The sequence below is a fragment of the Aulonocara stuartgranti genome (assembly GCF_965226115.1).
Source record: "Aulonocara stuartgranti genome assembly, chromosome: 7".
Taxonomy (NCBI): Eukaryota; Metazoa; Chordata; class Actinopteri; order Cichliformes; family Cichlidae; genus Aulonocara; species Aulonocara stuartgranti.
Window position 1 is genome coordinate 6,213,567 of NC_138945.1, and position 24,920 is coordinate 6,238,486.

At 40.6% G+C, this 24,920-nt stretch overlaps 1 protein-coding gene across 1 annotated transcript in view; it reads left to right on the top strand.

Moving 5' to 3' along the window:
* Positions 1–24,920, top strand: part of syt9b (synaptotagmin IXb) — a 62,385-nt gene that overhangs the window by 23,411 nt on the left and 14,054 nt on the right. Inside the window, exons 2-4 of the mRNA XM_082538585.1 lie at positions 4,517–4,692; positions 7,619–7,836; positions 8,540–9,080. Coding sequence (XP_082394711.1) covers positions 4,517–4,692; positions 7,619–7,836; positions 8,540–9,080 — 935 coding nt within the window. The remainder of the gene's footprint in view (positions 1–4,516; positions 4,693–7,618; positions 7,837–8,539; positions 9,081–24,920) is intronic.

Here is a 24,920-nt window from a genome sequence, read left to right on the forward strand (position 1 = left end):
ATTTCAGCCTTGATTAAAACTGCAGGGAGTCTGGAAAGTAAAAAAAAAGATAAATTCTCTTTAAAATGGTCTTCACTGTCACAGCAGCTTATTCCTTCAGTGTTTGCGTTCTGCAAGCTGAAAACCTCCATGAGTGAAAGTGTATTTGCATCATGCATCTTGCACAGTGATATCGTATTGATCTAATGTGGCACTAGGTATAAAGGTCAGCAATATTAACGCAGCGGGTAAGGAGTGTACTAATGTCTGCAATCGACATGTTGGATGCAACCTATCCCTACGTGATGCTACAGTGATGTGTTATAGCCGTAGTGAAGGTAAACAACAGCAACAACCTGATTGAAACTGGCACAAAGTTGATCCTGAGCACATGGTGACCATGTTCACATTCACTGGCTTTGCTGAAGAAGCCAATTATAGTTGTTGCTAAGGAAACCATTCAGAACTGAAATCTCTGTATCTTGCGCCACTTAATGTCCTATAACCTGACTCGATGAAGGTAGCATCTCCAAGGTAAATCATTAGTTGTGTAGCATAATTAACCAGTGTGCACATTCTTTTTTTAATCTATATTTTTGGGGGGCATTTTTGCCTTTACTGGATAGTGACAGTGAAGACAGACAGAGGGGAAGACACAGCAAAGGGTCACAGGTCAGACATGGGGAATTCTGGGCAGGTGGTCACTTGCTCACCCACTAAGCTAAACCAGCACCCCACTGGGCACTTTGAATAACATAGGTACATATGGACTTTATGAAAGTGATTTTCCATTTGTCATGATACTGCTTTTATTCCTAAGTGATTACAGTACATAACTGTTTTTTGATTAGGTATCAAAATACTCATTTACAATAACAAGCCAGTTTACATCTTGTTAGTACTGGGTCGGACTCCCCTTTATCTTTAGAACTGAGACCTGGTGACTGTGGAGGCCATTTGAACTGACTGAGGTGGCTGTGGTTTAGATAAAAGCACTGTATGAATGCGTGTGTGATTGGGTGACTGAGACTTCTAGTAAAAGCTCTTTTAGCGCTCAAGTTGAGTAGAAAGCTGCTGCCTAAGTATCCGTCCATTTACCATTGCCATGTTCAAGAAATTTGTTTGGGATGATTTAAGCTTTGTAACATGGCATCCTGTCATGCTGGAAGCAATCATGCAAAGCAGGGATAGACATGTTCAGCAACAATACTCAGGTAGGTGTTTAAGCAATACTCAGTTGGTACTAAGGGGCCTAAAGCATTGACAAGAAAACATTTCCTACACCACCATCACCATGTTTATGCCAAATGTTGACCTTACAATCCAAATGTGTAAGCAGAAAGTGAGACTTATCAGATCTTCTATTGTTTAATTTTTGTTGAGTCTGTTTGCTGTGCTTCACAGGAATGTCACCGGGTGTGATCATCTGCTGTTGTAGCCCATCTTCTTCATGGTTTAACATGATGTGAATTCAGAGAATTCTGCATACCTTATTTGTAATGAGTGTTTTGTTGAGTTACTGTTCCATTTTTTTCTTGAGAACTGCTGCTCACTGGATAGTTTCTCTTTTCCAGATCATTCTCTGTAAATTCTAGAGGTGGTTGTGCGGGAAAATCTAGTAGATCAGTTGCTTCTCAAATACTCAGACCAGCACCAACAACAATGTCGGCGTTCAAAATCACTTAAATCACCCAATGCTTGGTTTGAACACGTCTACATGTCTAAATGCACAGAGTTGCTGGTGATGAGGATGGTTAGATATTTGCATCCAGTAGCCAATAAGCGTGAAATAAAAGCTTTATTTATAAATATTTATAATAAAAGACTAATTATATGTATTACTTAGAAAATATGGGGTGTTGTGTGCAAATCACTTTCACAGTGTGAAAAAACTCATCTAAATGTTTTTCAAAACTTCAGGATGCTGTTTTCATCTGTGTGCTTAGAACCCGTTTCTGCTAAATTGATTTCAAATATTTCTACATAAATCATTCTGCAAGGCTGCTTTCCTCAGTGATTCTGTATAAAGTAAAAGTAGAAGTTGAAATAAGTTGCACAGTACAATGCAAAGAAAAACATCAAGTACTAAACTCTAATGGCATCCATAAATTAGCTGATCTAACCCTGGTTTAAGCATTCTCTGCTGTACTGTTAAGAGAAGCTCTTAGCTCTGCTTAGCAGGAACGACAAATAATAAACACTGTTAAAGAAGAATGGGTTCACGACCACAGATGAAATGTAATATAAACATGGCTTTCGGCAGCTGTTAAAAATGTAGAACAGATTCTTGCTCATGTGATGGCATGCCACTGGTACACAACTACTGCAGACATTGTGAATGCTGAGTTTATCACTGCTATTGTTCAAGCATAATCAAGGCTGCAGGGCATTGTACTGAGCAAGGAGCCTCAAAATTTCAGACCTTTGTTTTTGTGCGAGTTTGATTCAAAATGACTTGCAGGAAGAAAAAAAAAGAAAAAAAGGAAGATCCAGAGCGCTCAGTCGTGTCTCTAAGTTTTCCTCTTTAAAGCATCTTATCTCAGCAGACATTCTTAGCCAAGCTTTTAGATGAGTTTGAAAAGGCTGCTTCACAAGAAAGAGGTATCAACAAACATTATCTCTCTGAAGCTACAGGGTGCTATTACCTAGCAGATAAGAGGCAAACTCTCTCCTTAGCTAATGGACGACAACATTTTATCCAGTTGTCTCAAACGTCCATCAATCACTACTGCAGTCTGGAAATAAATATTGCATATTTTATGTGGTCCATACAGATGGAAATACAGAACAGATGCCCTGTAAATAGAGGGATACACAGGGATATTACAATTTTTAATGGCTGGAAACAGCACTGATGAGGACTGTGAGACAAAGAAATACACTTGTGGCCAATAACCCTAAAACAATGAGTGAGAGACATTAAAATGCATTGCAGTGCGGAACCACAGTTTGGATAATCATTCTCTGTGGGTTTGTCACAACCAGAGACCCTTTCAAGTTTGCTTTAAGAACTGAAGCATTTGCGTCATTGTTTATTTAATGCCCTAATTGTTAATTTAACAATTGTTAATTTAATTGTTAATTTAACGATAAAAATGTAAAACAATACCTAATTTGACAATTTCTGTTTGCACAATGGAACCCACCAAAATCCAGGTGTTTCACATTAAACCTCCTCATTGACATTCGGTCTGAATTCTAAGATGCGTAAACATGTAAATGTTGAATAAGCATGCTCCTGGTTATGGCTGTTTGGACCCTGTACAACCTTCTGTGCTTTGGTTTCTGGGTCATATTCAGAGCCCCTCACTCATGCAGAAGTCCGGTCAGTTTGTCAGATATTTTCCCAGCACAATTTGAGCCCCTTAGTACGAACTGAGCATGACTTCAGTGCCACAGCCTGCCTGTTTATTCAGCTAACCATGTAAATTCCTTCATGACTACAGTGTACCATGTCACAAAGCTCAACTAGCCAGTTTCACCAGGGAACTTGGTACTAACTAGGTGTGCCTAATGAAGTGACCAGTTAGCATAGATGTGTACAAGTCATGTAATGTGATATAAGATACGATAATACACTTGTGCTTATACTTATGTATACAGTTGTTTGCCTGTATACATTTTCTGCAGCTTCCGTTGGCTCTCAGTGGCACTCCCGCTACTTTATGTAAGCTGTATTTTCTTAAAGCATCTTTTATTTACTACAGCTTCAAAGGCAGCTGGGCTTTATTTGAAGCAAGCTTTTGTTATTATTAGTATGTGATTAGTGTATGCAGTGTATGTATCCTCCACTAGACAAACTCTCGTTTTTCAGCATTATGCTGTTAACACTAATTCAACAGTTCGGTGACCATTTCAAATTAAAAGCCCTCTTATGTTTCTGTGCATTCAACAGACCAGGCAGTGTCTGGCCACAACACATTCCTGCACATGTTTTCCTGACTGTAGGTTATTTGCAATTATTTATACATTGGTTTGTTCACCTGCAAAATATCCATCCATTGTGCACCTATAATTATGTGTGTTGCACTGAAAGTGTCAGTTGTTAGATTTGTGCATTTGGATTTTTTAAAAAAAGAATGAGTGACATCTTTCCACATTTTCTTCTATCTATTCAGTTTTTAAAACATCCTAATAAGAGGAAAGATTATATGACTGTTGAAAAAGAATTATAATTAATAATAATTATTTATTAGAATTAGGTAATAATTTAAATGGGTCATCTCTCCCTGATCATTTTTTCCCTTTCAAGATTGTTTAGAATATTTTGATGTGGCCTTTTAGCACCTTATCAACATGGTAATGTATCTCTGTCTAATTGCTGGGATTTTTGGATAGTTCATTAAACATATTTTTTTCTTAAACTTTAGCCTACTATGAGAAAATGTTATATTTTCTTCTTTAACTTTGCATTCTTAATAAACACAGTCTGTCCTCCGTAGGGAGCTTGGTTTATCTGTGCCAGCATTTTTCACAGGCAAAGCTGCGTTCACCGTTCGCTGAGCATCTCCGCCTCCTTTTTCTCTTCCATCTCTAGATGTATCGGTGAGCCTGTTGTCTCTGCTGGTGACCACCTGTGGTCTGGCTCTCTTCAGCGTCTCCCTCTTTGTCTCATGGAAGCTGTGCTGGGTGCCACTAAGTGGTCGTTTCCTCCCAGATGTCCTCAAGGGGGCACACTTCTTGGGAGGAGACCAACAACCTGTCCTCACAGAGGTAAGGAGGAAGAGCAGGGTTAATTACTTGTATGAGCAACATTTAGTTTTAATGGGAATATCATGTAAACAGAAAGGAGCAGTAAAAATCATTTTTTTAAAGAATACTTTTCTTTGAATTTGCCAGTATTGAATTTCACAGTACAGATGCAGATAGGAAACCAGGGGTCACAAGAGGATATCACATGCAACCAACGTCATATTCGGCCAAAATCCAACCCGGTTGTTACAGTGATATGGTCTGCATCTTCGACAACCAGATACTCCAAAAATCTCCAGTGTAAATTGTATTTCACTTTGTCTTATTGCCGCTTTTTTGTATGTAATCAGTCTACTTGCACTGCAAGATTACTCCTAAAATAATACGGCCTTTATAGAATATAATTTATATAAAACTCTTATACAACACAGTTTAATACTTGATATTGTACTTATGTTGTCAAACTGTAATGATGTTGTTAGATAGCCACTGCCAAATTAGAATTAAAATCCATTTTAAAGGTCATACTACAACCTCATACTGCAATATTTAGAGCTGCTCAGCTAATTGGTACACGATGATAACCTGAACTGAAATGCTGCTGATTGCAAGCAGGTGTCATCTATACCATCAGTGTCGCTTCTGCAGCTCTGCTACTGCCAGCCATGTCTTTCTACATTGAGTTTACCTTTGACAATTATAGTCACAGTTGTGCCAGTGTAACAAACGGGGACACTAAAGCGGTCGCGCCAGAATGTCGTGCTAAAAAGAAAGATTCTTTAAAATACAAGGGGGAGCAAGCGAGTCAGATACCAAGGGCACAGAGATGAAGCAGGTCTGATCAGAAACAGTTTATTACTAGTCCAGAAAACACCAATAAAAACCACCCTTAAAAACACACACGATAGAAATATTATTGACAGATAAAGCCCCCCCAGCTAAAACCCAATGCTAAAGCTAGTAAAAATACAATTCTCTACATTTACTAAAATCCCCTGATGTAATGTCCCACAACCCTGGATGCATTATGGGTCCACCAGCAGGCCAGAGATTCCCTTGCATGAGTTGGGTCCATGCCAGCCCTGTCTTAGGCCGACGAGGAGGAGCCTCCTATCCCCTCTCTTGTCCACTCACTGGGCCCACCACATCCCAGCCCAGCTTCCATTTCACACCGGAATCCTCCACGCGATGCCACCATGGATCCCCTCGCGTCAGCACCCTGCAAATACACAAATAGGGGCCAGAAAACTCGTCCCGGAAGAGACCCTGGCTTATAGCCATGGCAACCCTTTCCCAGCACAGCTGCACCCAGCATATGACAGTGGGGAAAGCGTTACTCACATATGCCCATGTGCAGTCAGTCCACAGTGGATAAAAACCATGTCACATAAAACACTAAAAGCAATAGAAACAGAATAAAACCATGCAAATAAAACGACACTCATAAATAAACACTAAAAATCAGAATAAAACCCATATACAAGATATACACAAATTTCCACTGTGTGACACCAGCTCACATGTGGCATGGAATGGAAATACCCAGGTTCTGGGATCAGTGCAACTGCTGTACTTTTTGCACATTGGCAATAGACAGATAAGCTGGAAAAGTTGAAAACCCTTTATAAACCCATCCAACTTTCTCTATAACTATATAACTAACTATACTATGTTGGAATTTTTGCGTGAGAATGCAGATACCCAAGGTAATGTATAAAACGGTTCAGGGCTACAGCTATCTTCTTATATATTCTAGATATTAAAAATGTAATGAAAAGCATAAATTATGTAATGCTATTGCCATGATATAGATATGACTATGAAAAGTGGTTTGTGGTCTACTTTTGCTGACAAATGTGTCACATCCAATCTCTACAAAACAAACAACTCACATGAGACTAACCTGTTAACATTGGTGCTAACGAAGAAGCACACGTGTCATGCACAGGTACAAGAAGCAGTGTCTCTGAGAGTCTGCTCTTTTGAATGTTTTGTTGGGCTTGTTGAAGCTGTTGGGACTGGGCAGTGTAACCTTATCATTCTTCTTGGTCTGTAGAGTTTTTTCACTTAAAATAATTCCAGCTCTACTCAACTTTTACATGACTAAAGATCTAATCACCCAGAGTGATCCAAAATGTCCTGTTCTCTATTAATGGCCTTAAAGAGAGAACTTAGTAACATAGTTTTGCATCTGTTTCAAGCAGTTGTGCTATTTGAACTATGTATAATTATACACACAAACAGGAAGCCCTTTTTATAATGTGTATTTTCTATTTGACTGGGGTTTTCTACTTGGCATTGTACTGGTGCGAGTACACTGCCACCACTACTTTCAAATTGTGTACAAATTTCATCCTGAGTGTTTGTCGTCTGAGCTATGTTAGCGCAAAGGGAAGCTAAAACAATTGTTTGCTTAATCAATCAAAGCTACAGTCAAAAGATTTGCTTCTTTTTTGGTGGTTGTCTGCCAACTTTACATCAATGATAAGATCCCAGAAACTTAGGAAAGACTTACTGGACTGTCCTTGACCTATTTTTTATTTCATCTAGTTCTAATGCTAAGCTAACAACCTTGCAGATATCAATCTCTTTATTTGATTGTTGCCATGCACTTATTTTTTTTACTTATTTTCCAAGAAGGGCAGTCTTTAGAGCTTCATATTATAACATTTTAACCGTGATTAGTGGCAGTCACGCTACAGGAATAAGTCTACAACAGAAACACATCATGTTTCAAAAAAGTACATGTCTTTTAAATTTTTTTTTATCTTAAAATAAGAAAAAGGATAATGACTCAAGTATTTAAAGAGGTGGAAGCATTTCAGGTTTAAGGCACTTCTGTTTAAAAATACAGCCAAGAAATTAATTTAACAGTCCAACTAAGCATTCCCACATTATATTTTTTTAATAGCATGCAGTAATGCAGACACTGATGTGTGCTGTGCAGGTGGACGGGGAGGAAAGGGAATACAGTGAAGATGGCTGTGTGAAGGAGCCTTCGGGGCCCCCTTCGGGTGTGCCTGTCCCGGAGTCGGCCTTGAAGATAAGCCACACATCACCTGACATCCCACTGGAGACGCAAACTAAGGTGGAGAAAAACCATGCTCACACTCTGGCCAGGGACAGGGTTCAGAGACAGATTACTGAACCTACCTCTTCTGTACGGTAAGTAGTTCTTAAAACTGTTGTCCAGTATTTAGTGTTGCTGACAGGTTAAATACAGATGACAGACAGAGTTCAGAGATTCTTAATTAGGAAAGTGACAGTATACATCAGGGATGTGTGCTACAAAGCAAGTTCGGGATATCCAGGATATCTTTTTCTTAACTTTCTTAACTTTTTCACTTACCCTGTTGGTTCTTTCATACCAAATGTTAACTTCCAACGTGACATCATTCATTCAACTAATGCCAGGTGAAGCTTCACATCAGCTGTGATTACACTACGACATCCTTAGCATAGAAATAAAGGTGTTTTTAATATTTATTGATGCGTATCTGGGAACAACAGACTGTATATAGTTTGTCAGAACTACAGGACCTATTACTGTCAGTGAAACTATATCTTTGGAATCTTTAAGGAACGGTGACAATATTTAGTTTTTTATATTTTGCTCTCATTTCTCAAAAATAACTCCCTCCAGAACATTTTACATGTGCAGTATAAGTTATCAAGGAAAATTTGTACCAATCTTGTAACACTGAAAACGCAGGGTTAGACCTTAAGTTAGCCTGTTAAACCCAAAATCCTACTTTGTAGTACAGGCCTCAGCTGCTAGAGAACACAGTAGATGCAAAGATTTAAGAATATATTTGCTGAATAATTTGAATTGCCTTATATACCTTCCAATTACACCACTTTGTTACAGGCACAACTCCTTCCGTCGTCAAATGAACTTATCCAATCCCGACTTCAACCCTGCTCAGTTCCAGCGCCAGGAGTCTTTGTCTGGTTTGGGTCGGATCAAACCAGAACTTTACAAGCAGCGCTCAATAGATGCAGAAGATGGCCATAGAACCTCTAACTGTGGGCGCCTTCACTTTATCCTTAAGTTTGACTTTGACCTGGAGCAGCTGATCGTGAAGATCCACAAGGCCCAGGACCTTCCTGCCAAGGATTTCTCAGGGACCTCTGATCCTTACGTCAAAATCTACCTGCTGCCCGACCGCAAAACCAAGCACCAGACCAAGGTGCACCGGAAGACACTCAACCCGGTTTTTGATGAAGTGTTCCTCTTTCCTGTGGCGTACGCAGATCTGTCGAATCGTAAGCTACACTTCAGTATTTACGACTTTGACAGGTTCTCTCGCCATGATTTGATTGGCCAAGTGGTGGTGGACAACTTCTTGGATCTTTCCGACTTTCCCCGGGAGACAAAACTGTGCCGGAACATACAATATGTAACCTCGGTGAGAACTAGCTTCTTTACATTCTTTGACTGTCCATTTTACTCTCTCTTCGTCATATTAAGGCCACATTTATTACATTTACTAAACGTTTTATTATTTATTGTCAGTACCATGAGACTTGATGGCGAGACCGACACTATCTGTAGCTCCCAAAATCCCTTGTCTTTTTTTCAGTCTGTAACAAATCTGCTCAAACAATCAAAAAGAGCAAGAACTCCTGTAAAACCCTGTTATAACAGCAGAGGGAAGGAGATAAGTCAGCGGACTTGTATCTCATTTCCCCTCCAAGTGGAACTCATCTGTGGTTTCAAGAGGCAAAGACATAAAAATATACTTAGACACAGTTAATGTTTAATGAAACCAGTAGGGAACACTTGGGGGTAGTGACCCAGATCTACACATAAGATTAGGGTCGGTTTGACAGAGATACAGTGACACTGTCTATATTACATTATTCACTGGAATAAATCTACAGCATTGGTACACAGAGTAACTCAGTTAGGAAGTTAGATCCTCCTATCAGGGAATTTGTTATATCTTCCCTCCTTGTTGAACAAGAGTTACAGTATGGGATAAACATTTTTGTTGTTGTTTATGGGCAAATAGTGTCAGATCACACTGATTATGAGCAAATGTAATCTGTTTATGGAATCGTAATGGGCGGACTAGGATTAAAAGACCGTTCTGCATATTTAGTCATTTGTAAGTGAAGCATTGCTTCATTGTGTACGGAAGTTTAGAAGTTAAGCCTTACACTAATCATTGAACAGAAATCATAGCATTTATTCCTCAAAACATACTCAAAACAAACTAGTGTATAATCTGATTTTTAGGCTGGTGAGATATGCAAATAGATTTAGCAGAGTAAAAACTCCAAATGAGAAATTCCGTGTTTTATTTAAAGCTGGTATCAGACTTTATCTTCATATTAGTCTTAGTCACGCTGCTGTAATTAGGCCATTTGAACAAAGAGATGCTGAAGTCAGGTAGACAAGTGAGTCAAGGACAAGGGTGGAATAATTAATTTCGTTTTGAGCCTGTAAACAATTTACAGAATAAAAAATAGGCCAAGGCTCTTGATTATGGATGCAGTCGATGTTTTCTGTGCTTTGTCTTTGTAATGACATATCCATTAGTCGTACAGAAATAGTTTGTGTTTAGCACAATAAAACACGCAACCAACATGGCGGTGATGCTATACACCTGCAAAACATAATCAGTTGTCATTGTAAGCTTGCTTGCATGATGATGTTTGCATTTAGCTCAGTTAGCAACGCCTCACTGTTACCATACGAGTGTAGAGGTTGTTGTGCGCCAAGTTGAATAGATGCACTCAGGCAGGTAAACGATGGCTGTAGCTTCTGGGTGTGAAAAGTGATGCTTGTGCAGAAATGCTTTAAACCCCTCTTATTAACTATTCGTAAACTGTTTACTGTAACATTTCTGTAATGAAGTGCCTTGATATTAGTTGTTGAGGTACCTTGCTGATGCATTTGTAGTCAAACCATTTACTTTTTCCTTTACCTCTTGCCGCAGCCCTTTGCTCTGAAACCAAAGACATGATAGTGTGAGTTACATTTTTCAGTTTAGTAGATTTTGCCCTGATTGCAATTCCAGAACCAAAGTGTCCACCAAACAGAACATGTCCTTTTGTCCTATTATGCAACTCCTGTATCAATTGAGCATTCAGTGCAATTGTGATTTTTCTTTGTTGTTTCTGTTCCCTTGTCTAATAACTGTTGCAAGCAGCATTTTACATGCAAATGATTAATTAAGAGTGTTTACATAGCTGAAGATGGTATTAGACTTGTGTTCCTGCTTTTATCTGTGATTCTGTTTATAAAAGAGGCCCATACGTTTGCACGTCTTTAGAAAAGCATCTGACAAATACAGTGCATATGAACATGTGTGCCAAAGTGTCAGGATTGTGACCACCACTCAGCCTAATTTTGAGGCTTTGAAACTTACAAGGCCAACGCAGCTGCTCCTCATCAACTAATTAAGTTCAAAGAGAGAAAATGATCGTTAGCTGGGCCAGCGTTAAACCAGTTCTGACCTGTTTGTGCCTCGTTAACTACAGTGATGTGAAGACGCAGTGGGACAACACTCCCACCTCATAAACACACACATACTAATCTCGTTGGTTCACAAATATTGTTTCCACACTGCGCAGACTCAACAGCATTGCCAACTAAATAAGGTCAGTCTAATTGGGTCAGGCCCTCCTCTGAGACTTTCAATATGTGATGTATAGCTGTCCTGTCTTGTATGTCCAAGTCATAAGGCGTCCACTTTCTAGATATAATGCCTTTTTAACCATCCACCTTAACACCATAGATAAAAATGGACACTGACAGACATCTCCAACTCTGCATAGTTTACCTTTACCTTTATTTTCGTTTTAAGCAAGAGGATATACAGTATAGTTCAAGATGTCAAACTCAATCATACGTGAACTTTAGTTATAATGAAACAGTGCCATTAATACAGGTTCTATTTGACTGAATCACCTGTACTTCAAGCTGCAAGGCTGAATTAGAAGTCACTTTCTATTTTTTGAATTGGTGAATGGGTTTTTTGAACAAGAACACCAACTTTGGCAGATGGATAGTTTGGATTGGTGAAGCTGTATGTGGTCGTTATTAGGTTGAGTTTGGTTATCACTGAAGTATATTTTTAACCTGTGTCACATCAAGTCAAGAATAGACCAGAAAGAGCCCTGGTACTATGAAAAAGATCACACTCAACACACGTAAAACAACGGACATGTCAGCCTCTAGAAAATGAATGAAATCAACTGGTAAATGGATACATTTAAACACAAAGGCCTCCATCACATAGTTTATATTGTGTCCACTGACTCAACTCTCTGAGAGCCACTGTCACACAGTGGGTAAACAGAGAGGGTAAAACTATCTCACTCTTGCTTATCACTAGGAAATCATAGTTATACACTATTCTATCAATTTACAGTGGAAACCGCATTTTCTATTTTTTTAATGTGACAAGAACAGGAAGAGAGCGAGATCATGCTGAGTTGCATGCTGAACATTTTGTAAATGTTTTCAAAGTATTTTCTCCATATATCTTAATATGACCCAATCTGACTTTTAGCTGGTTAAATTTCACAGGATTAAAAAGGATTTTTGTAAAGTTGCTCGGCAGGTCTTTTATTTTTATTTTGCTGCATTCATGTCAATTTTGTAAAAAATTAAAAAATATGACGTTGACGGCTTGTACAGCAAGTAACGTTAATCCAAACTGTAACTTGAGTCTCTCTTAGCCTTCAGATTAGGCGTCCATAAACGAGGTTACACGTGTAACTGTGCTTCTCTGTTTCCAGAAAGCAGTCAAAGCCCAGAAATCTGTTAAAACAATCCCATGTTTTTATATGCATGCACAAAATACATAGATAATGATTGTTCTCTCTTATTTTTACAGAGAATCAGTTTGATTACTCAGATTTGTGTCTGCACAGCCATGTGAGCGTCTCAGGATTTTAGGTCTATGAGGGAGGTCTAAAGAAAAATATAAAGTTTCTATTACCTCTTTCACTATCCCCAGCAGAACTAGGTTACCTCCCTTGAGGTTACAGATTGGGACCCCGTGTTGGTCTTCTCACAGTGTCTGTGCATTAATCATGGCTCTTGGCAGTGAATGAACCCCTAGCCATTGCAGGCCATATGCACTGGACTCTAATGCATACATGTTTCTGAGTTGCATGCTTATAGACATCAGAGCCATGATGTCTATAAGTTATGGTTATGTATATAAGGTTAGGCATAAAAGCAAATTCTCAAGATCTTGAACCTGTTACTCTAGCATGTTGATTTTTAATTAAAATTAACATATTTCTAGAGTTTTTATAGCCCCAAGCAAGTAATAGAAAGATGTTTTGTGAATTTGTGTCAGAGTTATAACACTTGTTATGTTGTTGTTGTTGCTGTTAATGTGATTAATTACTGGAGCAGCTTTTGAAATCCTACTCTGGAATGCTTTGCTGGCACAGGAAGGAATGCAGCTTCACTTTGTCCTCTATTTTTCAGTAGCACTGCAAAGGACTTCAGTCATATTAAAAAAAAGATATTATACATACGGGGATTTTAGCGATGATGAATTAGGAAAAGGTTAAAATGGCCAGATTATATATCAAGACGCATACTTTTCGTTTTCATCAGTGGATTACCAAATGGGTGAAAAGGAAGTTCTGCATAACATTGTCCTAAAACTAAAAGCTTACTGACTGAACTGCTTCAGTTATTTTGGGAGTTTTGTCTTTACTCATCTCTTTTCACTTTCTATGCGTTTACAGACCACTCTGCATTTAATCACAAGTTATTATTTATCTCTGGCTCCCACCCTCACCTTGAACTCAGATGGCCCCGCCCCTCCCTGAGCCTAGTTCTGCCGTAGGTTTCTTCCTGTTAAAAGGAAGTTTTTTCTTCCCACTGTTGCCACATGCTCTTATGATTGTTGGTTTTCTCTATATTATTGTTGGGTCTTTACCTTACATTATTTTTATAGAGCGCTTTTCTACTCTCTCAAAGTACTCAAAGCGCTCTATACAACATGCCACATTCACTTTCTTCTAAACTTTGAGTGCTTCCTAACCAGGGATTGAACTGGTCAGTAGGTGACCTGCTCTACCTCCTGAGCTACAGCCACCCCACTATTACCTTTACATTTAAATGTAATAAGATTTTGAAAATTCATGTTGTCCAGCTAAACTATACTAATGGAAACATAAACTGGAACAAAGAGCTAAGACTCGAGTTCCGAAAGAAGAAGAAAATCTGATATAAACAATAAATAACTAAGAACAAAACCAAAAAGTAAAAAAAAATTTAAAGCCCAAGAAAACTCAAAATTCTGGGTTGGGGACTCAAAACCTTGACAAGCCCTTTCTATATGTTATCTGCATTTTCTCCCTTGAGCTATGCAGCTTCCTTGAATTATTTGCTTTCCAGCAGATGACTTTTTGCCAGATAGACGTCTCTGTCCTCTTTCTTCTTAGCGAAAGATTTTTGGGGACAGCAAGGACAATAAAGAGCTCAGAGCCACTGTAACCTGCAGCGTCTGCAGGGCCAGTCAATACTATTGACTGCAATCTGCTTGGCCTGTAATTAGGACAATGATGAATGGGGTCAGCATGTACATTCAAAGTGTGAGTGTGTGTGTGTGTTGTTAATTCAGTAAAGGAGCTTTCCATTTCCCGACAAGGTCCTTTATCCATAATAATGGCATTTTTCCTGATTCATTATAAGATTTCTACGTTTCTTAAGTCTTGCTGTAAAGGTATATGCTTTATACGTACATGTACAATGTATTTATATTGAGACAATAAGAGTATGAAATGCCCCCCAAACTGTTCAGTAGCTTGTTATACAAAGCAAACAACTACTGGTAAATTCTACTTCATGTTCATGCATGCACTCAAAACGTGTACTTGCTAAAAACGCTGAGAGTGTATGTGATTGACCTGAAAGGTATGTATCTATTCTATAAAACAGTCTTGGACATCCTCACCTGGTTTAATGTTCAAACCCTTTCCATGCAGGTAAAATCTAGGCTTGCTTGTCCTGTTCAGACACCAATGAAGGTCATAGGAAACAAATAATATCCTATTCAGTGTGTATATATATATATATATATAAGGACAGGCCCCTGCACGGTATGTACCACCGGCAGATAGAGGAGGTGGCTGATATCCAGAAATCCTACCAGTGGCTGGACAAAGCTGGACTGAAAGACAGCACAGAGGCACTAATCATGGCAGCACAAGAACAAGCTCTGAGCACAAGATCCATAGAGTCTGGGGTCTATCACACCAGGCAAGACCCCAGGTGCAGGCTGTGTAAAGATGCCCCAGAGACAATCCAGCACATAACAGCAGGGTGCAAGATGCTAGCAGGCAAGGCATACATGGAACGCCATAACCAAGTGGCCGGCATAGTGTACAGAAACATCTGTGCCGAGTATAACCTGGAAGTCCCGAGGTCAAAATGGGAGATGCCCCCAAGGGTGGTGGAGAATGACCGAGCTAAGATCCTGTGGGACTTCCAGATACAGACGGACAAAATGGTGGTGGCTAACCAACCGGACATAGTGGTGGTAGACAAACAGAAGAAGACGGCCGTAGTGATCGATGTAGCGGTTCCGAATGACAGCAATATCAGGAAGAAGGAACACGAGAAGCTGGAGAAATACCAAGGGCTCAGAGAAGAGCTCGAGAGGATGTGGAGGGTGAAGGTAACGGTGGTCCCCGTGGTAATCGGAGCACTAGGTGCGGTGACTCCCAAGCTAGGCGAGTGGCTCCAGCAGATCCCGGGAATAACATCGGAGATCTCTGTCCAGAAGAGCGCAGTCCTGGGAACAGCTAAGATACTGCGCAGGACCCTCAAGCTCCCAGGCCTCTGGTAGAGGACCCGAGCTTGAAGGATAAACCGCCCGCAGGGGCGTGCTGGGTGTTTTTTTTATATATATATATATATATGTATATATATATATATATATATATATATATATATATATATATATATAATAGCAGTCTTTCCTCAGAGGAGCAGATAGGATATTGGCATTCCAAGTCCTCTATTCTCAGCAGACGTTTTTACCCTCTAAAATATCCTGTTAACCCTTTAAAACCGATCGGAGCGGGCACGCTCCGTTTTGTGCAACTACTTTAAAATCCCGGTAGCTCTGCAACCATGTGAGCTAGCGCAATAATTTTTTTTGCATATGAAACTGGAGGAGTTGTACTTACATCTTATGCCATCAGCTTGTCCTCGGTCACAGTTTCCTTCCACATAAAGCTTTGCAAAAACTGCATAAAAAGCGCTTGCAGCAACAAAAACATAATATTCCAGAAACACGCCTTGCCGATCCGATCAGCTGTTCATAACACTTCCTACGTTGGAATAGACGTCAGCGCGAACTATCGCATGTCCGCCATGACCTGCCCGAAACCGGAAGTGACGCAATTTTTGCGGAAATGTAGTTTTTATTACCGTCAGGGCCTCATGAGCCTATACTGGTGTTTTTAAAAGTTATGTTTGACTTTATGACTTTCTGTGTTGATTCTGGGATGCTTAGGACTCATATTGCACTGCTGGAAATATTTTATTTTGATATATATGCTGTTTTTGCACTATAATATTTATTTTCGTTTTTCCTGCAGTGTATAAAAATTGGTGTTTTTCAAAAATAAAACTATGAAGACACTCAAAATAAATTTCCTGTGGTAGGAAACTATTTTGTGCAACTTTTCTGTATTTAAAGTTTTGAGGGATAAGCCTCTTAAATTTCTCTAACTAGAAATATATGTTAAAAAAAAACAAAACGATTTTCAATTGTTTTGTAGTTTATTGCACTTTTTTGCAATTTATGTAATTACTATGCACTTAATGCATACATATTATTAAAATTTAGGCTGTAATGGTTGTAATGATGTATAGCAACTTGAAATGCTCCCAAAAATGGCTCCACAGCATGTAAAAATATAATATAAGCTCTGGCGGGCTTGGTTCTATGGTAGGTCTTAAAGGGTTAAAGAGGGTAAAAAGCTAAATCGCCAAAGCTGTAACGTAGTGGCTATAAAAGGTAATATGGACTTTCTAGTACTAACATCTCAGAGGTAATTGGACAATTAACTCACAAGTCATTAGGCTGAAGAAGCAAAGAGAGAGCAAAAAAAGTTAGGAATGGGCAAATCAGTCTGTTAATCTTAGATTGACTAGAGTAAGCATGCATTTTATGCACAGTGTGCCAGAGGAAGAAATGTTCAGATCTATGGATGCATCTCTGCTGGAACCCATGTGACAGAGCAACTTTTCCTTTATAAGTTGCAATGGATTTAGTTTGCTTCTTTACAGATTAAAGTCTTACACTAGTCTTACTCGACTGGACGTTATGAAGGATCCTTTTGCCTAACCTGATTCTGCCAGGGTGTATTTATTTATGCAGCTGAAGTTCAGCCTAGTCAGTGATTTATTTATTTCCACCATGTTCATCCAGGCAGATATATTGTACTTCTGACTGGCTCTCATGTAACAGGATTTCCAGTGTTTAAGGGAGTCAAATGCTCTGATGCTTACTTTTTGGTCCTTGTAGTTTTCATTTCTTTTACTATTCAAACTGAAAAGATGAAAAAGAAAAGAAAAATCTTGAAAATTTGATTGTAATCATAAATAACACTGCAGTGCATATAGTACACAGAGAATTTGTCACAATCAGATTGTGGCAGTTTACAGATATTTATTCCAGAAACAAGAAACATCTAACATCTAATGAAAGGTTGGAATAACAGACTCGGGTACTCCTCTGCAGGAACAGGAACGGGCAACAGGTGTGATCACTGAAGCGAAGGTAACCCAGCCCACATCTCTAAAAGGAAAACAATTTCTTGGCTCAAAGGGACCATGAGTTTTGGGCAGGAAACAAAGGGGGTTGTTACCCTAAAGAGGTCTTGATAGGAGAGCTTCCAGTAACTGCAGAGGTGGAAGTGTTAAAAGCATATTTAATCCAAGTTAGATAGTTAATACAGGAGGTAGGATTTGAAGAAACAAGACAACGTAATCCAACTTCTAACTCCTGATTTGGTCTCTTAGTTTGGCTGCTTGATTGGAGATGGAACCCTGAAGACAAGCTAATAACACTAGGTCTAAATGCCCCACAACAAGTCTTCCCTACTTAGGAGATTAATTGAAGGCCTCTATCTGATACTGTATCAACAGAAATGGGAGAACACGTGCTGGACAAGTAGTTGAGCAGTCTCTGTGGTCAAACGGGGCTTGGGTAATGCTATAAAAGGAGCAGCTTTAGAAAATCTATTGATAAGGGTGAGCATTATATAGTTGCCTTCAGAGGAGGGCAGACCAGTAAAAAGATCCAGAGCTATGTGTGACAGAGAGTGACTAGGAACTGGCAGGGATAGCAATTGACCAGAGAAAAGTGGTTAATAGCTTTGTGGTATTCCAAGTTTCTGAATAAATTGACTGTCTAACAAGCTTTGTTTAGCTCCAGAGTCAATTACAGCTTGGAAAGTCACAGAATCCTGAATAAAACAGAAGGATGCTGGCAACAACATTTTAGAAACAGTTTTAAATTGGGTGCTTTCCACCAACATCCCCACTTCTCCTGGGAGGCATTTTCTTTTGGCCTCCTGGGGCTAATGAAATGGCCGGGTTGGCCACAGTAGATGCAGACTTCAGCCTTGATCCTTTTCTGCAATTCTTGCAAAGTTAGTTTAAGCACGGCTGAGCTGCACTGACTCCTCAGAATGATCCTGTCCACTGACACCGGAAGTGGAAGTTAGAGAGGATCAGGTGGTAGGAACCGCGGATAACTGGAATTTAAGGTTTCTCTCCAGAACCTGCTTCTGCTGGTGATAGTTAACTTTTATGGTTAATGAGATTAAATGATCCAAACTGGCAGGGTCACCTTGAGAAGATAGCTCATACCTGATAGAACATATACTCTCGTTTCAGCATCCAAAACTCAACAGAAATTGCTGCACACTTTCACTTACTTGACATAAATTTTAAACCCTCCTTGCTGCCTCTTCCTCATGAAAAGGATGATCAAAAACCATCCTGAATCCTCCACAAATCATTCATAAATGAAGGACTCAACAGGGTTATTGTTTGGGTAAGATTCTTCCCACAAGAGAGCCTCATTAAGTGGTGCATTTAAGAGGGATCATTTGTAAAGGAGCAAGATGTTTAGCTAAACAACAGTAACCATTGCAACAGAAACCATCCACAATAACCCAAATGACTTCCAAAGGGCTCAGGACATGGAACAGATGGAGGGCAGGGGTTCAGCTTCAACCATCTGAGGCGTGCCTGTGGGTTCAGTGGGGCAAGGCTGTGTCAGCTCATGATTTGAATTGCACTGTTCATTTCATTTATTTCGCCATTTCTTTCTGTTCATTTGAGCCATTGGTGGACTACTTGTAGCTGCTCAGCTGACAAGCTCTGAATCTGCTCGTGTTGGCCAACCAACAACATGACATGGGACACAGCTGCACGCATGGCCAAATCGTTCTGTCATAATGAATTGGAAAAAAGACTCAAAAGGAGGACTCTTACGTCAGTTTACAGATCATTATTACAGCAACAATACCAAATAATTAATCAAAGTAACCGAATCGGGTAAGTGCTGCTCTATAGGAATGGGTCAAAGTTTCCTGTCGGAGAGGGAAACAGGAGTTAGCTGAGATCCACGTGAGTATGAAGTACTTGGTTATCTTTAGCAGCTGACTGCAGGGGAGTATACAGGCAGCCAATGGAGTCCAGAGGGAAAGAGAAAGAAATGAATAAGCAGAAGAGAGCAGGCAGGCAAGTGAGCAAAGCACATCTTCCTCCAAAAAGAAGGTGACTGGCTGGAGTTAAGCAGGTAAGTGTGGCAGAGAGAAACTAGAGATCTTTCAGGCTGGGGAAGATGGAGGACTCTGTCTTCAGCTGTTGTTCTTCAAAGTATCACTGGGAAGGAGACAAAAGAGCATGGTCTCAGACCGAACACACACAAGGAAAACTTGATTTACAGCAGAGGGCCCGATCACCACCATAGGCAATAATGATCTGGCAAGAAATATGAGCACCACCTGGTCCTTAAATATGGCATAGCTTGAGTTTGACCGCTAAAGAGCCCAGCACCCCACTACTCACAGGGCAGGCCATCCAAAGAACCTGACCCATTACTACCCCTGAGAGTAGTAATTGAGTAAGGAGATAAAGGGAGAGAAGAAAGAGAATTGGGAAACCGAAAACCTCCCATTACAGAGCACAATAACCTTAACGCAATGATTCATTGACATATCTATATATGTATCTCTCTCTCTATATATATAGGGGTGCAACGATATTCGTATCGATATTGAACCGTTCGATACAGTGCTTTCGGTTCGGTACGCATATGTATCGAACAATACAAAATTTGTAATTTATTTTATCAAATTTCCTTCTGACGATGCTGTCTGTGTTGAGCGCTCAGTGAATCTGTGTTCGACTACTCCGCCTAGGCTGCACTGTCGAGCGCAGATCCGCTGAGCGCTCAACACAGACAGCATCATCAGAAGGAAGAGCACAGGGCAAGCTAGCCAGACAGAAGTTAAGCTCTCCTTGCAACATGGCAAATTGAACCCCCCCCCACCCCCACCCTCATTCAGATCTGGCGTTTGGAATTATTTTGGTTTTCATGTGACGTATGACCCTGAAGGTAAGCGAGTCATGGACTAAAGTAAAACAGTATGTTGGATGTGCCACGCAATGCTTAATTACATGGGTGGGAACTAGTGTGTTAGCGCAGTTAGCTCATTAACGTGTTGGCCGTCTAGCCCCATGCACGGGACGATCAGGGGTAGCTGGTTAACGGAGATTTGCCGTGTTGTGGTTAAGGTCATTTCAACGAGATTAACCTGAAAGCACTAGTGGGAACACAACGAATATGACTGCACATTTACATCATCCTAGTGCAAAGACAAGTGGAAGCAGACAAAAACGACAAGCATGCATGCTACAAACTTTACCCGAGTCATTTAGACAGCCGTTAGCACATGATTCTCCTTATGGGGACCTGATATGTTTAATATGCTGCTGAGAATATGGCCCAGAAGAAGCGTATAGTATAGCTTTTATTTTGGAAAGAGCCATTTCTCTGTAATAAACTCTCTTTTCCAAAGATGAGTGATTCCTCAATCAGATACAGGGCTTGCAATATCGCTAGCCCGACGTCCTGGGGCTAGCGATTTTTTTCAGTCGGGCTACCAAAATCTATCTCTTCCCTGCCCGTCGGGCTTTTGTAGGAAGGAAAAATATATGTCAATGCTTTTGCATTCTTTCGGAAATGTAGCTGGGTAATTATGTCATTGGCATCGGTGAGCCACTGTCAATATGTGACATATTGAAATCGCGTTTGAATTTGCGCTTGTTTTTTGCTTTCACTTTGCAATTGCGCGAACTGTGTATAGAGAGCGACAGTACTGATTGGTGAGTGATGATAATTTGCGCACCAATTCCTCTGACATCATCTTATCAATCGTTAGCTTACTACGCAAACATGACGAGTGAAATCTCCCGCAGCAAGCTTAAACATGTGAGAGGATGCAGAGAATCGCTGAGCTTATGTGAATGTGTGTGTAAAAGCAGCAGGATATATATTTTAGTTCTGCTGAGCCAAATAAGACAGGTCAGGGTGAATAAGTGACAGCCAAAGAAAAGCTTACCACAAAACGGAAAAGTTATGACAAATCAGACTATAAGGCAAAAAGAAAGTGCAGCTTTATGGTCAGTGTTGGGGAGTAACGGAATACATGTACCGCCGTTACGTATTTAAAATACAAAATATGAGTAACTGTATTCCGTTACGGTTACCGTTTAAAAAGGTGGTATTTAGAATACAGTTACTTTGTTGAAATAAATGGATTACACTGCGGTACTTTCCTGTTTCATTTTGTCGCGGGTCAGGACTGTTTGGTTTTGTTTGACAGCTACGTTCTGTTGTTCCAGGCGGCAGCGTTACGGTTGCCATGGTTACAGGGCGACGCTCTCTCTCTCTCTCTCTCTGCGACTGTGTGTTTCCTGGGTGAGAGAGCGCCTTTTCGTTGTTGTTGTGCTAAGCTAACAGACAGAATGCTACAAGCATAGCTCTAAAGAATGTAGCATCATGGGCAGTGTAGTCCGTGTTGCAGGGAGAATGGACTGCCATACACGTTATGGGTCTGTGAGCGCGAGGAGGGAGAAAAAGGGGAGTGGAAAGGTACGAGTTGTCATCGAGGAAAAACGGGAGCTGGAAGCATGTAAATATAATAATAACCACTTCAGCCAAGAAGAGTGCCTGACGAGCCCAGTTGTAAGTAAGCTATTAAGACTCGACTGTACACCGTGTTCGTGTTTTCCTCCGAAAACAACAAGTTCCGTTGGAGCAGCCTTTCAACGCCTCTCTCTGTCTCTCGCAAGAAAAGTTGACCCACACAACAAAGTAAAGCTATTTTTCGGCTACGAGCCGACAGGGACCCCGCCGTATTAGTCAGAGGTCCCTTTACTACAGTTCGGAGTCGCGGACCTTCAGTAATAGTAATAAATCACACAGCAATAGTACATTCACGTAGTTGTAAAAAGCATGATAATATATTAAGTAATCCAAAGTATTCAGAATACGTTACTGTCATTGAGTAACGTAACGGAATACGTTACAGAATACATTTTGGGGCATGTATTCTGTATTCTGTAATGGAATACATTTTAAAAGTAACCTTCCCAACACTGTTTATGGTTTCATGGACAAAATCATTTCTGTGGCTGCAATATGATGAGCTATATAACCAGGGGTGCACATAAGTGGTCCGCATTCGCTGTCAAAATAAAAAACACGCAAAGGGTTAGGGTTAAATTTAAAAACTGTACTTTTGAGTTAAAATATATATTTATAATTTTAATAAATGACAAATTAAAAAGGCATGAACATTTTTTTTGTATCGAAAAAATATCGAACCGTGACACCAAAGTATCGAACCGAACCGAACCGTGAATTTTGTGTATCGTTGCACCCCTAATATGTATATATATATATATATATATATATATATATATATATATATATATATATATATAGTCACCATCAAGTGCGGGATCTACCAAGGAGATGCTCTGTCCCCACTGCTGTTCTGCATAGGCCTGAACCCCCTCAGTGAGATCATTAACAAGACTGGCTACGGATACCGACTACGGAACGGAGCAGTTGTCAGCCAGCTCCTGTACATGGATGACATCAAACTGTATGCCAAGAGTGAACGAGACATCGATTCACTGATCCACACTACCAGGCTATACAGCAATGACATTGGAATGTCGTTCGGACTGGAGAAGTGTAGTCGGATGGTAACAAAGAGAGGGAAGGTAGTCAGAACTGAGGGGATTGAACTACCAGAAGGCAACATTGCAGACATAGAGGACAGTTACAAGTACCTGGGGATCCCGCAGGCAAATGGGAACCATGAAGAGGCCGCTAGAAAGGCTGCAACCACCAAGTACCTGCAGAGGGTCAGGCAAGTCCTGAGGAGTCAGCTGAATGGTAAGAACAAGATCCGGGCCATCAACACGTACGCCCTGCCTGTGATCAGGTACCCTGCTGGGGTAATAGGCTGGCCAAAGGAGGAGATAGAAGCCACTGACATAAAGACAAGAAAGCTCCTTACCATGCATGGAGGGTTTCACCCCAAGTCCAGCACCCTGAGGCTGTACGCTAAGCGGAAGGAAGGGGGCCGGGGACTGGTGAGTGTCAGCAACACAGTCCAGGATGAGACAACGAACATCCAAGAATACATTGGGAAGATGGCCCCAACTGACCGAGTGCTCAGTGAATACCTCAGGCAGCAGAAACCCAAGAAAGAGGAGGGATACGAGGAACCATCATGGAAGGACAGGCCCCTGCACGGTATGTACCACCGGCAGATAGAGGAGGTGGCTGATATCCAGAAATCCTACCAGTGGCTGGACAAAGCTGGACTGAAAGACAGCACAGAGGCACTAATCATGGCAGCACAAGAACAAGCTCTGAGTACAAGATCCATAGAGGCTGGGGTCTATCACACCAGGCAAGACCCCAGGTGCAGGCTGTGTAAAGATGCCCCAGAGACAATCCAGCACATAACAGCAGGGTGCAAGATGCTAGCAGGCAAGGCATACATGGAACGCCATAACCAAGTGGCCGGCATAGTGTACAGGAACATCTGTGCCGAGTATAACCTGGAAGTCCCGAGGTCAAAATGGGAGATGCCCCCAAGGGTGGTGGAGAATGACCGAGCTAAGATCCTGTGGGACTTCCAGATACAGACGGACAAAATGGTGGTGGCTAACCAACCGGACATAGTGGTAGACAAACAGAAGAAGACGGCCGTAGTGATCGATGTAGCGGTTCCGAATGACAGCAATATCAGGAAGAAGGAACACGAGAAGCTGGAGAAATACCAAGGGCTCAGAGAAGAGCTCGAGAGGATGTGGAGGGTGAAGGTAACGGTGGTTCCCGTGGTAATCGGAGCACTAGGTGCGGTGACTCCCAAGCTAGGCGAGTGGCTCCAGCAGATCCCGGGAATAACATCGGAGATCTCTGTCCAGAAGAGCGCAGTCCTGGGAACAGCTAAGATACTGCGCAGGACCCTCAAGCTCCCAGGCCTCTGGTAGAGGACCCGAGCTTGAAGGATAAACCGCCCGCAGGGGCGTAAGAGTTTTTTTTTTTTTTTTTTTTTTTTTTTATATAGTCAGTAAAATTTAAAGTAGAAGAAGCATGAATGAAAGCTTTGTTTAAAGCTGTGGAGATCTAATGAGCCAGTAAAACTGTAATTAGTTTGCCATGGATACAGTGATTGTTAAAAAAAGAAGAATGGAGTATTTCACAGTCTAAGTGGCATCTAAGTGGTAGAAAAAGTTACTCTCAATCTACAAATGGAATGGAAATTTCTGAGTACAGATTGCAGCTGCTTGCAGTCAGATTCAGTTTATAGAAGTACAAAATACAATTATGTCAATAAAGCATGTGAAATGGGTAGGCCGTATAAAGTTGAGTAAAAACAAAATCTTTGTCAAGTCAGTTCACGTTTGTAAAATTATTTAAATACATATATGGTTGAGCAATGAGAACTTTACAGGTCCTAAATATTAGGATAGCATTTTCTGGGCACCCACTTTATTTTAGATGAATAATTTAACAGCAAATCTGCTTAATAAAGTAAAAGAGGAATACGTTTCTTGTCTAATGGAATGACTAACTCTATTGCCTTGGAGTGCAATTGTTCAGTACTTCTGTGATGCTCTGCAGTATCAGGCAGCCAAACAGTACGGTCTA